Consider the following 15,749-nt stretch of genomic DNA (forward strand, 5'->3'; position numbering starts at 1 on the left):
CAGTCCAACTTAAAAAAAACAAAACAAAAAAAAAACACAGAAGATTAGGTGTGTAATTCAATAAATATTTTATTATTCCATGTGTGCTATGGGCTGGAGATACAAAAGTGAATAAAACCCAGGCCATGCCCTAAAGAATGAACAGGGGAGCAATGGGCTAAACTATTTGTTACTTCATAGAATGCCAGTTGCTCTAACAGAAAGCTGAAGCCAACCTATTCCCAAGATGGGCCTACTTTACTCCGAACAGGATCATGAACAAGGCAACCTCCTCTTCATTCTAGGATGATATTCAAGAAGGCATTCACAAGGCAAGGGACAGACAAACATTCTTAACAAAATGTTAACACTGTCCTGATGTCCTGATTAACATAGGACCTCCTGCCCAAAACCTAGTTGGAAGCCAAGCTGGGAGCCAGATGTAGCTTTCATTTGAGGAGGAAAAACCAGGGTGAAAGCCCATTCTGCGTGTGAGATAGTCCTGGGATGTAGGGAGAAGGAAGGCAATGCAGGTGTGCTGTGGAATGCCACAGAGCACAGCCAACGGCCAGGTGTGGAGGGCTGTGGAGCCCATGGTAGAATGAATGCAGAGCTCCCTCTTCTACCTTCCCCCTCCCCTCCCCTGTTTTCCTCTCCTTTCCCCTTCCCCCTACTCCTTGGTAACAGAAGAATTCCTGTATTCTGGAGGCATCTGGTGCTTCAGTGGCTCCTCCCTGACCTGGGACAGTACTGGGACAGAGCTGGGGCCAGGGGACTGTGGAGGGGATACAGCAGCACCTGGACCCACATACTCCCTCCCTGGCTTTGTCCACTCAGTGGCTCCAAGAGCCTGGTGTTCTCAAACTTATTCCCTGGACCTGTCCACCACCTCTTCTCTTGCTAGTACCCATCGTCTTCCCAGGCTTCTTCTGCCTGGTTCTTCTTGTTTCCTGGCCATCAGACTTTCCCATTGGATCTCCTGTATCCCACTCCTGACTCTTCTCACCATCCGGCACCACCTCCTGACCATGATCCTGAGGTGGGAGAGAGGGGGGGTCCTCTTCTTTCCTTGTTCCACATGAGAAACAGCCATGACTCCTCGGCTCTCTGCACGCTCCATCCTGTGTCTCCCCTCCATGCCTTGGAGTGATCTGTTTCCTCTGTTAGAGAATCCCTTTCTCTCTTCCTGGGCTAACTGTTCCAAGAATCAGCTCAGACACAATGGAAGCCTTCCTTCATCTCTCACAGACCCTCTCCTTGGAGGTTCACTGTTCCTCTGAGCTCTCTTTGTGTCCTGTTGACCTCTACCATGGCCCTTACCATATGACATTTAAATTGTTGTGGGATGTTCCCTTAACCTGACCATGAGCTCTTCAAAGTCAAAGCAGGGTCCAAGGTCAAGGACCATGTCTCGGTCATCTTTGGATCCACTGCATGCACAGCAGAGCCAGCCACACAGTGGATACTCAATGTATACCGCTTATTGAACTGCACTGAACATGAATAAAAAGAACACTGGTACATTAATCAGCTCAGGCTGCCATAATAAAACACTACAGACTGAATGGCTCAAACAACAGACATTTATTTTCTGGAGGCTGGAAGTCCAACCTTAAGGTACCAACAAGGTTGGTTTCTATTGAGGCCTCTCTCATTGGCTTGCAGATGGCCACCTTCAGGCTATGTCCTCATGTGGACTTTTCTTCTGTGCTTGTGTGGAGAGAGAGACTTGGTATCTCATCCTCTTCTTATAAAGATGCCAGTCCTAGGTGCCTGTGGCTCAGTCGGTTAAGCGTCCGACTTCAACTCAGGTCGCGATCTCACAGTTCGTCGGTTTGAGCCCCACATCGGACTCTGTGCTGACCACTCAGAGCCTGGAGCCTGTTTCGGATTCTGTGTCTCCCTCTCTCTCTACCTTTCACCCACTTGCACTTTATCTTCTCCCTCTTTCAAAAATAAATAAACATTAAAAAAAAAGATGCAAGTCCTACTGGATTAGGGTCCTACCTTTATGACCTCATTAAACTTTAATTAGATTCTTAAAGGCTCTATCTACAAATAAGTCACATTGGGGGTGAGGGCTTCAACCTACGAATTTTGGGGACACACAGTTCAGTCCATAACAATTGGTGAACCCAAATTTAAAAGAAAAGAGCTCAAGTATTAACTTTACCTGAACCCAGTTGAGTGCTTTTAGGCATCAAGTCCATTATGTTCTAGGAACTTCAACTTCTATATCTGTGAACTGTGACCAGTTTTTAGGGTTGTTGAGAGGCTGAAATGAGACCGTGCTGGAAGATATTTTATGAACCATAAGTTCCTAGGTAATAATAATGACTTGCAGTTTACAATGTGATTAAAAATCCATCAATGTCATTCAGCCCATGTGCAATGAATCATTATTGTTACAGGAATACCTAAAAGAGAAGCTTGTTACAATCCATAGGCACTTCTTACAGAAGGAATTAAAGGCAGCTTCTGAAGAAAACTCTCTCGCATGAAAGAATATTACCTATCACTTCTCACAGAGGCTGCAGAAAAGGCCCAGGAAGCTGTTGATGAAATGAATGACCACCAGGAGAATCTGGAGGAGGCTGATGCACAGAAGGGTGGAGAAGAAGGACATGTGCCAGATGACAGCTTTAGAAGGCTCCAGGCAGACAGAGTTCCAGAGTGAGTGGTCATACAAATAATTCCTATCCCAAAAAATAAGGAGACCAGGGAGGGGTTGAGGAAAAAGAAATAAAAACCCAATAAGCAAACTCAGTAGAAACCTGGTGCCTCCCCCAGCCAAGGTCATAGGCCTAGACTTTTGAGGGTTGCTACATCTGCAAAATTTTGAGCATCTTCCCAGACAAAGAAGATGCTAGAATGTGTGAGGAGTTTGTAGTCCATCTGTGTGTCTTTCTGTCATCTTTCTTTGTGTCTGTGAAGACTCCATCCATTTACCTGTTATGCAAGTCTTTGAATGGGTAACCATATTTCCAAGCTTGCGTCTGATTGAAGGATGAGGCATCAAACATGCAAAAAGGGCCATCTTTCAGGGCTGACCCGGAAGTGATAAAGCAAATCAAGGCTCCTAGAAAAGCCAGGCCACTGGATAGCAGAGCAGTGAGCATCTGTAGAGGGAGAGAAGAAGCCTCAAGGTGAGATGGGGTCATGACCAAGTGATGGTGATGTGGACAAGTCTAACTTTTCTGGTGCTCAGGCTTTTCTCCATCATATCACATGGGGGTAATTCTGCCCCTGGCACCTCTTTTAAAGCATAACCAAGGCAAGGCGACTGATGAAGGGTCAGTGGTAGAGCTAGGAAGTGGGGGGTGGGGGGGTTGGAGGAAGGAGAGAAAGCACTGAGAAGAGGAAAGCAGTGGCACATGGACCTGACCCAGCAGGTCTCCCTGACCCAGCAGGCTCTCCAGAGCTTCTCAGCAGGCTGGCATTAAAAGCTTTTACACTCAGACTGCAGCCATTCAGCCTCTGGGCTGAAGGGTTTGATTGTCATTGCATTCCCACTTCTGACTCTTATAAGGGAAAGCTGTGTTCTCAAAAGTTCCACACTCCCATCCCCGATTCCTCTCTTTCTCAAATCAAGCATGCAAGGAAGCAAGGGAGGAGAGAGGATAGGAGGGTAGCAAAGGTAGGAGGGAGGGAGACAGAGACAGAGAGAAATGACAGTCAACTCTGAAGTGACTCTGGTTCTGTCACTGTGCCTTTCTAGTCTTTGTACCACTCACTTCTCTCCCAAAAGATAACAATGAGTTAATTTCCTTGGCAGGATTCTAGCTTTTAAATTGGCTTCTTTCTCAAGATACTAGGTCATTTTCTCCCTTGCAGAGAATACATATTTTAAAATTTTAAATAAAACATATATGTAAAACATACATATATATATACATGTGTGTGTAGCTTTTATACAGAATCATGGAGTTATTTTACGTCAAGCTGGTTTGGAGCTTGGGAGGGGCCAGGGAAAGGTGCACAGTAACTTAGAGTTTTGACTCCAAAGATTCAAGGTGCACTAGTCTGATGGGAGCCTAGGACAGTGGTTCTCAAAATGTGATCCCTGTCCTGGCAGCATCACATCACCTGAAAACTTGTTAGAAATGCACAATTTCCCACTTCACACCCATCTCTGAATCAGAAAATCTGGGGGTGGTGCCCAGCAGTCTGTTTTAACAAACTCTTCAGGGATTCTGATGCCTGCTCAAGTCTGAAAACTACTCACTCGCCTAGGGGAAAACCAGGGAAGACTGAGAATGGATTCTGAATGAAATGTGTGGGTGTTTATATTTAATTCTTTAACATATAATTCTGAATCAGAGGGATTCCCAATATGTGGGCTGCAGATATCAAAACTGGCTGTAGAGTTACTGTAAGGTGGCCACAAATTCATGTGTCTGAGACAGATTGAGCAATATATCTTATACTATATATGTACTGAGATTTTTCAGAAATGCCACTGTAATTAATAAGTGCAGATTTATTCTGGGCCTTGGTTTCATTATCTATAAAGTGTAGGGGTTAGACTAGAATCTAGTCATTAGATGATTTCTGGAAAACTTTCCAACTCTAAGAAAAATTAAACAAAATAGTCAGGAAATTTTCTATCAAAGACCCATGATTAGGGGCGCCTGTGTGGCTCAGTCGGTTGAGCATCCGTCTTTGGCTCAGGTCATGATCTCACAGTTCATGGGTTCGAGCCCCGCATCGGGCTCTGTGCTGACAGCTAGCTCAGAGCCTGGAGGCCTGTTTCGGATTCTGTGTCTCCCTCTCTCTCTCTCTGACCCTCCACTGCCCATGCTGTCTCTCTCTCTCTCAGAAATAAATAAAACATTAAAAATTTTAAAAAAAGACACATGATTACAGTGCACTTAAATCATGTGCATATTGTTCAATAGGCAAAAAATAGTAGTAAAAGTTCCTACATGTTTATAGACATTTCTGGCTCATTAAAGCACCTACTCTGTTGACTTGATCATGTTCACTCCCATTTTACAGATGAGGACCTGAGGCTCAGAAAGGTTAAGGAAGTTGCCTGATAGCTTAGGATTATTAAAGGGTACAGTCAGGACCTGACTTCAAGCCCCAAGACTGATATTGCTTCTTTACCACTCTGCCTGTAGGGTGACAGAATGTAGAGACATTCTAGGTGATAGAAGAGTAGAATCTGGTGCTTACACTTCGGCAGGGCCCGCTCTCACGGAAGCAGCCATATCTCCAGCCCATCAAGGAAATGAGGGTAGCTGCAGTTAGTACCTGGGAGAGGAGAGAAGAATGGTAAAAAGAGATTGGGTAACTGACATTTCTAGCTGCCACCTGGGGCTGTTGAAATAGACTGGTTGGGCACCTCACATGGACTTGATTATCCTATCTATCCCAGAGGGTTTGGCTTTGACTATCAGGACCCAGTTGGATGACTAGCCGGATCTGCCTGTCTGGATGGCAGCGTGTACCCCTACCCCGCTAGTCCCAAGCCAAAGTTCAGCAACAAGACCTGACGAGTCTTCCTAGAGTCTTCTATTCCTTGGAATTGATATACACCTAAGACCAGCTTGCTAGATCAAGCATTCTTTTCTTTAAGATTTTATTTTTAAGGGGCGCCTGGGTGGCTCAGTCAGTTAAGCATCTGACTTTGGCTCAGGTCATGATCTCATGGTTCGTGAGTTCGAGTCCCGCGTCAGGCTCTGTGCTGACAGCTACCTCAGAACCTGGAGACTCCTTCAGATTCTGTGTCTTCCTTTCTCTCTGACCCTCCCCTGCTCACGCTGTCTCTCTCTCTCTCTCGGAAATAAATAAACATTAAAAAAAAAGATTTTATTTTTAAGTAAATCACCCAATACAGGGCTCGAACTCACCCTGAGATCAAGATGGCACATGCCCTACCCACTGAGATAGCCGGGCACCCCTGAGATTAAGCATTCTTGCAAGAAACCAAAACATTACTCCCCTGCCACCTCTCTGCTCCATCCCAAGGGGTGTCTGGGAAACTCACGCCTGGGGAACTCTGAACACTTACCATGAGGCCTCCTCCCCAGAGCCCAGAGCCCAGCATGGCATGCCTGCCAATGAGGCCTCTTAACAGGTAGGTCACATCCCAGTTAGGAAAGAGGAGCACTGTGTTGGCTCCAGCAGCAAACAGGGCAGTAGTCCCAAGGCTCAACCCCAGGATGCGAGAGCAGGTCCGTGAGCATGCCATCACATCAGGAGAGGACAGCATCCTGGAACCAATGGATGGAAGGTCATGGTGGCTCTGCTGCTGGGAGCATCAGGAAGGAGAACGCTCATAGCAAGGGGGGTGGGGGCGGAGACAGACTACAGATACTATAACCACCCAGGGTCAGATCAAGAAGAGCCCGAGGAACTTGCTTTAAAACGCTGCCTTTTATAAATATTCCCCAGTGGATAGGATTTAATTGCTCCATTTTCTGCCAACCTCAACTCACATACACACACTCCTCATCCCCTCATATTTTGCTGTACCTCTGTTACAGCCAGTGATCATTTCTATTTGGGACAGAACTGTTTAAAGGTGTCACCCTCTCTCTTTAAAAAATGCCATTTTAAAGATGTCTACTCTTACCACTTCCATTCATTATTGTGCAGGAAGTTCTATCCAGTGCAATAAGAAAATAAAAAGAAGCAATTTGTCATTACTCATATATAGAAATACAACATTACTCCCCTGCCACCTCCCTGGACTGGAAAGAATGGATAGGGAAAGAAAATGGATAGGAAAGAAAGAAGTAAGATAACATGATTATCTATGTAGAAAATCCAAAAGAATCTATCAAAAAGTTACTGGAACTAAGAAGTAAGTTTAGCAAGTCACAGGATAAGAAATTAACATACAAGGGCACCTGGGTGGCTCAGTCTGTTAAGCATCTGACATTGGCTCAGGTCATAATCTCACGGTTTGTGAGTTCGAGCCCCACATCGGGCTCTCTGCTGTCAGCACAGAGCCTGCTTTGGATCCTCTGTCCCACTCTCTCTCTGCCCCTTTCCTACTTGCATGCTCTCTCTCAAAAATAAATAAACATTAAAACTTTTTTAATTGAAAAAATTAATATACAAGATTCTGTTGATTTCTATATACAAGCAATGACAAATTGAAAAAATTGAACAGTATCATTTAAATAGAATAAAATGGGGGTGGCTCAGTCAGTTAAGCATCCAACTCGTGATTTTGGCTCAGGTCATGATCTCACAGTTTGTGAGTTCAAGCCCCACATCGGGCTCCATGCTGACAGTGCAGAGCCTGCTTGGGAATCTCTCACTCCCTCTCTCTCTGACCCTCCTCCACTCAGTCTCTCTGTCTCCTGTCTCTCTCTCAAAAATAAATAACTTTAAAAAATTAAAAATAAGTATCATAAAATAGAAAATACTTATGGATACATTTAACAAAATATGTGCAAGACCTGTACACTAAAAAGAACAAAATATTCCTGAGAAAATTTTAAGGCCTAAATAAATATACCACATCCAAGGATTAAAAGACTTACTATCATTAACATGTCAATTTTCTCTAAATTGATGTTTAGTAGAGGCACTTGGGTGGCTCAATCTGTTAAGCATTCAACTTTGGTTCATAATCTCACAGTTCCTGGTTCAAGCCCCATGGGTGGGCTCTGTGCTGAGAGCTTAGTACCTGGAGCTTGCTTTGGATTCTGTGTCTCCCTCTCTCTCTGCCCCTCCCCTGCTCATGCTCTCTCTCTCTCTCAAAAATAAATAATAAATATTAAAATTTTTTAAAATTGATGTGTATATTCAATACAATCTCAGCCAAAATTCTAGTAGCATTTTGTAGAAATTAACAAACTGAATCTAATATTTATATGGAATCTCCATTTATATGGAAATGCCAAGGTCTTAGATTAGCCATAATAATTTTGAAAAAGAACAAAGTTGGAGGACTTACACCATGTGATTTCAAGACATTATAAAGTTATAGTAAAGGACAGAAAATAAAGTGCTGGCGTATAAAGACATACAGACCACTAGAACAAACTAAAGAATTTAGATATAGACATACACAGATATGAGCACATGATTTTTTAAAAAGATATTATTTCAGTGGGAAAGAGATAGTCTCAAAGAGTGCCGTAACAATCTATGTGCATATATAATATAATATAATATAATAAATATAATATAATATAATATATAATGACTAGTACTGCAAAATATATTCAATAATTAGTTAGAAATGAACCATAGGTCTAAACTTACTAAAAATTTAAAAGAAAACAAAAGAGAAAATATTGGGATCTTGAGTTAGAAAAGATTTATTAGATAAAATACAAAAAGTACAGCCGATAAAAATGATAAATTAAACTACTCCTCAATCATGAGGAAAATGAAGAAGCAAACCACAGACGGCAGAAAATATTCACAGCATAAATTTTGTAAATATGTATGTGAATGTGAATACATACACATCTGATAACACACTGTAACTAGACTACATGAAGACCTCTTGAATCTCTATAATAATAAGACAAATTGATTTAGAAAATGGCAAAGATTTAAACAGATACTTCATTTCACCTCACAGAAGAAGGTATTTGGATGACAGCTAAGAATATGGAAAGATGCTCAACATCATTAACATAAGGAAACACAAATTAAAACTAAAATGAGATCCTCCTACACACCCAGCAGAATTGTTTCAATTAAAAAGCTGGACTACGCCAAGCGTTGGTGGGGATGTGGAACAACTGGAACATTCATAGGTAGCTGGTAAGAATGCAAATGGTACAAACCACTTTGTGTATGTGGTTTTTTTTTTTTTAAAAAGCTTATTTACTATGAGAGAGAGAAAACGCACAAGTCAGGGAAGGGCAGAGATAGAAGGGGACCCAAACAGGCTCTGCGCTGACAGGCTCCCTCCTGATGCAGGGCTCAAATTCAGAACCATGACATCATGACTTGAGCCAAAATCAAGAGTTGAACGCTTAACTGACTCAGCCACCCAGGCGCCCCCAGACCACTTTGTAAATTAGCTTGGCAGTTTCTTATAAAGTTAAACATTTACTTACCAAATGATCAACTAATTCCACTTCTACATATTTATCCATGAGAAATGAAAGCACACATCCACACAAAGATTAGGACTTGAATCTCCATAGAAGCTTTATTCACAATAACTACAAGATAGAAAAATGGAAACAACTTAAGTGTCCACTAACAGATAAATGGATAAACAAAATGTGACATATGCATACAATGGAATATTATAGAGCCATGAAAAGGAAAGAAGTTCTGAAGCTACAACACGGATGAAACTTGAAAACATTATGCTAAGTGAAAGAAGCCAGACACTGAAGGACAAATACTGTATTATTTCACTTATATGAAATATCCAGAGTGGGCAAATTCAGAGAGACAGAAGTAGATTAGCAGTTACCAGGGACTGAGAATGGAGAAATGGGGACTTATTATTTAATGGTTACAGAGTTTCTGTTTGGAGTGATGAAAGAACTTTAGAAATAGATAGTGGTAATGGTTATACAATATTTTGAATGCAATAGATGCCACTGCATTGTGCACTTTAAAATGTTTAAAATAACAAATATTATGACATATATGTGTTACCATAATAAAAAAATCAACTAAAAATGAGAAATAACTCAAATGTTCATCAATAGGTGAATAAATAAGTTGTGGTATATCCATGCAATTGAGTACCTCTACCAGGCAATAAAACGGGAGGTTATTATGTTTTAACTATGTATCAATGAACTTGAAAAATTATATATCTCAACTAGATAAGGTGAAAAATGCCACCTCCATGCCTTTACTTATAGCCATTGCTCCTTCTTACATTTTCACTGCTACATGAACTTGTTGTTTTTCTAAATGTGAATTAGAATACGGCTACTGATATTTGGTAGACTCAAATCAATATGGACCTGAAAAAAATCAGTGCTTTGACATCCGGAAGAAGTTGTCTGTTGCTGCTTTGTGATTTAGCTGAGTCCATCTCACCTTAAGGCTCTTGACACTCCCCTCCTAGCATATTATTTTGCACATAATCAGAAAATATGTGTGAATCAGATACCCTCTTCTCTCTTTTACACACATACATACACATACATATATAATGAAATATTTCAGAGTAAAAAACATTAAACACAATGTATATATTTATACTTATAAGTTGTATGGAAAAATTAAACAAAACCCATATAAATACAACCAGCTTATAAAAAAAAAGGTCACTACCGCTAATATTATTGAAGTCCAATGTGCCTATTGATCCTACCATTTTCCTGGATTTCTTCCTAGGAAGGACTATCCTAAATTTTTACTTCATCATCCTTTAAACTTTTTTTTTAAGTTTGTTTACTTTGAGAAGGAGAGTGCACACGTGCAGGGTACGGGCAGAGACAGAGGGGAGAGAGAATCCCAAGCAGGCTCTGCACTGTTAGCACAGAGCCCAATGTGGGGCTTGAACTCACAAACCATGACATCATGACCTGAGCTGAAACCAAGAGTCAGGCGCTTAACCAGCTGAGCCACCCAGGCGCCCCTATCATACCTTTTTAAAAACAGTTTTGTGGGGCACCTGGGTGGTTCAGTCAGTTAAGCGTCCAACTTATGCGTCCAAATCTCCTGATTTGTAGGTTCAAGCCCAGCTCTGCACTGACAGCCTGGAGGCTGCCTCAGCTTCTATGTCTCCCTCTCTCTTTCTGCCTCTCCCTCACTTATACTCTGTCTCTCTCTCAAAAATAAACACACACACACAAAAACAGTTTTGCAACTTACAAGTTCAATTTTTAAAAACAAAAACCTGATTGGTCCAGCGTTTTGGATTTGTCTGACTGCAGCTTATGGTAAAGAGATGGGTGCCAGATAGAGCACTGAGCAGACCCTTGGGTTGGAGGTTATGCTCCTGTGCCCCTCCCGTCATTCCCCAACCCCCTGCAGCCCCTAGTGACCTTTGCCTCCCCTAGTCTCAGAGCCCAAGCTTGCCTCCTGCAACTCTTCCCAAGGGAAGACTTCCTGCCGCTGAGGCTAGTGTTTTCTCCGGAGAGAGTTGTCTTCACAGTGTGCTCCTGCCACAGGGTATTTGCTCCTTAAGCCATTTTTCTTAACGTGAATAAAAGACCTTGCCCCTGGATGAAAGCAAGTTGAGGCCTCCAGGGAGGGGGCATTAGGGGTAGGATATGGAGAAACAGTGACCCTAACCCCAGGGGTACAAGGATGCTGGGGGTGGGGACCAGGGATCAGGAGGGATGCCGTGTTTCCTTCCCACTGCCCTCTTCCAACTGTCCCGCTACAGGCTTCTGTTCCTGAAGTACTGGCCGCTGCATCCTCGGGCCCTTAGGGTGATGAGCTGGCCCTGCTGTCGGGAGACAGGGCACCTGCAGGAAAACTGTTCTCTCCACCATCTGCCTGCCAACCTTCAGGATGTAAGTGCATGTCTGGGCAGCCTCCCTCCCAGACTGTTAAGTCACTGAGTGCCGGGCTCTTTGTTGGCACGAATTAACCCCTCAAGGGTGTCAGCAAATAACTTTAACCTGCACCCCCTCCCAGATGATTGACGTCTTGTCAGGGGCCCAAGTAAGGACCAGTGTGTGGTTGGACTTTCAAGCATGCACCATAGACCACAGGCTAGGTGGAGCTTTTGTTCAGGAACGCCTTGGCCACCTTTGAATCATTCCACCTATGAGTAAGGCCTGTCTAGACATAGATAACCAAAATAAACCCACCAGACAATCTGTTCTGTGGAAATTTTTCTATCAGCAGTTTAATAAGGGAAACTAAAAAAAATAAATAAACATGCAGAGGGAAAATTAAGAATTTGAGCATGGCCTTTGGGATGAGTGGAATTCAGAGAATCCTGGCTGTCCACTAATCTTCTAAAAAAGCATTTGCTGGGCTACTCCAACTAATTCAGGTTAGTTTGACTTTCACTCCTTCTCCCTGACTCTGTTCTCCAAGAAATCACAACATTCTGGGAAACACTTCCACAACTGTGAGCCAGGAAAAGAGCAAAGAGTTTGGCTAATTTGATCTCTGAAGAGATAAGCAGGTTCATAAGGTGAAACCGTAAAACCAGGCTTTAGGGCAGGCTCTGTTCTAACCTGAGATCCTAGCTGGGTAAACAAATCACTGGCCAGTTGTCTAGGGAACAATAGAAGTGACCAGGTAAGTCATATGGAGAAAGAGACTGCATATTCTCTGTGTATCTCTCTACCTCACTCATCACGTCGACAGTCTTTTCTTTCATTTTTTTCATCAGTCAATATTTACTAAGTGTAAGTTACTGCTTTCTGGCAGTCACCATGCTAGGAGCTGGAGATACGATGGCGAATCAGAGACAGTCTCTTCCCCTGAGGAGCTTAAAGCCTAATGGGGACAATGACAGGGCACTAAGCAGGTGCTGAGCAGAGGTGCCCAACCAAAGGTGTAATGGAAGCTCACCAGGGATTGCCTAATCTTGTCCTGCAGAAGCAAGGTAACACCTTCTGGAGGAAGTGATGGCCAAGCTAAAACTTCACTGACAACGAGGCATTAGGCAGGCAAAGTTTGCAAGGGAAAGCATTCTTCTAAGTATGTGTCGAAGCCCAAAGTTGACAGGCTGAGGCAAAGAGAAGTGACATGAAATGCCTGAAGCCACACAGCTGCTCCATGGCAGAGCCAGGGCTCATTTGAGTTGGAAGTTTGCGCCCTTAACTGAGCCCTTTCATCTCTGCTTACCCGCATCCAGTGGCAAGAATCAGGATGGGAGAGAAAGAAGCTGGAGAAAGGCTGTCTTCAGCGTAGGCCTGTGCTCCTGCAGCCCCAGCTGGCATTGCGACCCCTGCAGCGCCAGCCGGAAGCTCCCATTTCAAAACCCTCCAGGAGGGCAGGGAGGCTCTATATATATGTAGAGGTCACCCAGGCGAGTGAGCGTGTGAGCGTCCGTGTGCCCCCACACCACTGCCCACAGGCCTCCATTGAAGGAGCTCTTCTCTTCTTGGAGAGCCCTCTCCTGATGACCCACCCTCTGCTCATTTTCATGTGACCGTAAGGAAGGAACCAGGAGCCATGGCCTCGTGAGCTCAAGTGTCTCAATGAGTCAGACAAGAACCCATGAGAAATACCTTACCCTCCCTTCTTTCTAGCAGCAACACCATTTCACATACTAGCAGCCTTTATCTGTTTCACTCATTGCAGCATTGGGGCCCTTTGGAAAACCAGCACTGGACAGAGCAGCCACCATTTTTTCCTTATCACCCTCTTTACTTTTTGCCTCTTAGCTAACCAGATATGTTGCATGGTTCCTTTACTAGCCTCCTAACGCTTTTTGTTCAAGCCCCAGGCCATCATCATCTTGTAGCAGTCACACCAGAGTGCTGAGCTTTCTGTGGTGCTCTCTGCCTGAGGCATCTCTGACCCCCTCTGACAAGCTCCTATTCAAGATTCAGTTCAATCATCCCCAGGGAAGTCTTCTCTGATTTCTTCACTCAGAGTTAGGCACTTCTTTCTCTATGTTCTCATTGCACTTTATTATTTTTTTAAAATTTAGGTATTATATACACATAGTAAAACACACAAAGCTTAAGATCTTTTAAAAATAATCTCTACACACAACGTGGGGTTCAAACTTAGAGCCCTGAAATCAAGAGTCACATGCTCTACCAACTGAGCCAGCCAGGAGCTCCCACAAGTCTTAATTATAAAACTTAATGAATCTGCATATGTGTACCCAGGGTAACTGGGTCATTACAGATCAAGATACAGGACATCTCCAAATCCCTAGAAGGTTCTAGTATGTTCCCTCTCATCAGTCATTATCTCTATCCCCAGTGTATTTATTTTGGCTTTTATCACCAATTAGCTTTTGGCTATCTTTGAATTTCATATAAATTGAATCATATAGTGTCTAGTTCTTTGTGTCTGGTTTTCTTCACACAATATTGTATACATAAGACTCATCTGTCATATAATTCATTCTTTTTAATTAATTCCATTACATGGTATTATATTACAATTTATTCTACTTGATGGACATTTAGATTATTTCCAATTTTCACCTATTTTAGATAAAGCCACTATAAATATTCTTCTGCATGTCTTTTGGAATACCAATGTATTAATTTTTCTAGGGAATATACCTAGGAGTGGGATTGGTAGGTCATAGGGTAGGTGGATATTTAATTCTCTGGTAATTATCAGAAACCCAAAGTGGGCCTACCAATTTACACTCCAAGCAACAGTGTGTGAGAGTTCCAGTTACTTCCCATTCTCACCAACATTTTTAACTTTAGGCATTCCAATGGTTTAGTAGTTTCTCATTGTGGTTTTAATTTGAATTTTCTTGATGAGTAAGCAAGCACCTTCTTATATACTTACCCGGCTGTTTGGAGTTCCTTTTTTGAGAAGTGCCTGCTCAAGTCATATGTTCAGTTTTTATTGGTTCTTTCTTACTGGTTTGTGTGAGTTCTTTATAATTTCAGACATGACACCTTTGTCAGATGTTTGTATTATGAATGTTCTCTCATCTGTGGTTTGCCTTTCTGCTTTCTAATGATATCTTTTGATGAAGAGAAGTTCTTGATTTTAATTAAGTCCCATTTACCACTTCTTTCCTTTACAGTCACTACTTTTTTGTTGCCCACTTCCAACTGCATTCAGTTTATCTGTGCTGTTTATATGCCTCTTCTCCCACAACTGTGAGATTCCTGAAGGCAGAGGCTGTATCTTACTCTGTTCTGTAGACCCAGAACCTACCATAGAGCTTAGAATATGGTAGGAGATCAAGAGTCACTTGGTGAATGAACTAATTTATCCACCAGATGAAGTAACACACATAGTCTCTGTGCATAGAGATTTTACCTCTAATGATGAAAACAAATAATACTGAGAAAACCACTGATGCATGTATATGAGAAGGGATAATTATAACTGGCTCTTAAATCTTTTTTAAACTACACACGAGCAGCTTTCTATGTATGCAGATGTACATGTGCGTGGAGCAAAAGCTGGTAAATAACTATTGAAAAGTTCATTAAATAGAATCTGGTTTTCATTTTCACTGAAAAAAGGGAATCATTTAGAGCCTAAATGAATCCTTATGTCTTTCCAGAGAACTGAATTTTGATAAAAGATAGTAGGCTGAGGACTCACAAAGCTTTATAAGAAGAAGAAACGTTTATTCACCTTACAAAACACATTTACAAACTATCTCATTAGATCTTTACAACAGACTTACAGCAAGTAAAATACATGTTAGGTTAGTTTTATTATGCAGGTGAAGAGATTCTAGCGCAGAGGAATTTGACTTGCTCAGGGTTAACAGTGAATGAGGTTGGGGAAATGACCCTGTTATCTGACTGTAAGCTCTACACAGTTGCACACATCGATGCTTGAGCTTCCCCCCATCCCATCACCAACCCAGATTCCAACTATCTTAAGGTATTTCTTCTTAGAGGCAGTACCGTGGTGCTTTGGTACCTAAGGGACCTGGGTCTCAATTCCTGCCACAAATACCTAACTAGTATTTCTTGGGTAGTTTACAGAGCCCCAGTAATAGTCTGGGCCTAAGTTTTTCATTTATAAGATGATGCCTACCTTGTAAGTTTATTTTGAAAATTAAATAAAATGTGAGATGTCTAGAATGAGTTATTCCCCTCCTGCTCTTCTTGGATCTCAGCTTAGCAAAAGATTCTATATGCAGTATCTGTTGGAAATCTGATACTTAGGCAATTAGAGTGATCTGATGGCTGACTGCCAGATAATCACTCAGATTTTTAGAAGGTGTCTCTGTTCCCAACTCAATGGCT

The 15,749-nt window shown here is 42.3% G+C and overlaps 1 protein-coding gene across 1 annotated transcript; it reads right to left on the reverse strand.

The window, feature by feature from the left end:
- Window positions 1–2,494: 2,494 nt before the first annotated feature.
- Window positions 2,495–12,737, reverse strand: TM4SF19 (transmembrane 4 L six family member 19). Its single transcript, XM_077767749.1, has 6 exons — window positions 12,682–12,737; window positions 9,015–9,122; window positions 5,996–6,197; window positions 5,158–5,235; window positions 2,929–3,098; window positions 2,495–2,675 (listed from the first exon to the last, which is right to left on the reverse strand). Exons 3-6 carry the CDS (start codon window positions 6,194–6,196, stop codon window positions 2,495–2,497), a joined length of 630 nt encoding a protein of 209 aa, XP_077623875.1. The 5' UTR covers window position 6,197; window positions 9,015–9,122; window positions 12,682–12,737.
- Between the last annotated feature and the right edge of the window lie 3,012 nt (window positions 12,738–15,749).

Source organism: Crocuta crocuta, unplaced genomic scaffold, assembly GCF_008692635.1.
Source record: "Crocuta crocuta isolate KB4526 unplaced genomic scaffold, BGI_CrCroc_1.0 scaffold45, whole genome shotgun sequence".
In the NCBI taxonomy this organism is placed as follows: Eukaryota; Metazoa; Chordata; class Mammalia; order Carnivora; family Hyaenidae; genus Crocuta; species Crocuta crocuta.

Bases quoted from the DNA above. Each gene is read 5' to 3' on its own strand.
- TM4SF19 (XM_077767749.1), bottom strand. From the start codon at position 6,196: ATGCTGTCCTCTCCTGATGTGATGGCATGCTCACGGACCTGCTCTCGC. The intron at 5,236-5,995 runs GTAAGTGTTCAG...CTCCTCTCCCAG, and splicing joins TCTGGGGAGGAGGCCTCATG to GTACTAACTGCAGCTACCCT. The intron at 3,099-5,157 runs GTAAGCACCAGA...CTCCCTCTACAG, and splicing joins AGAGCGGGCCCTGCCGAAGT to ATGCTCACTGCTCTGCTATC.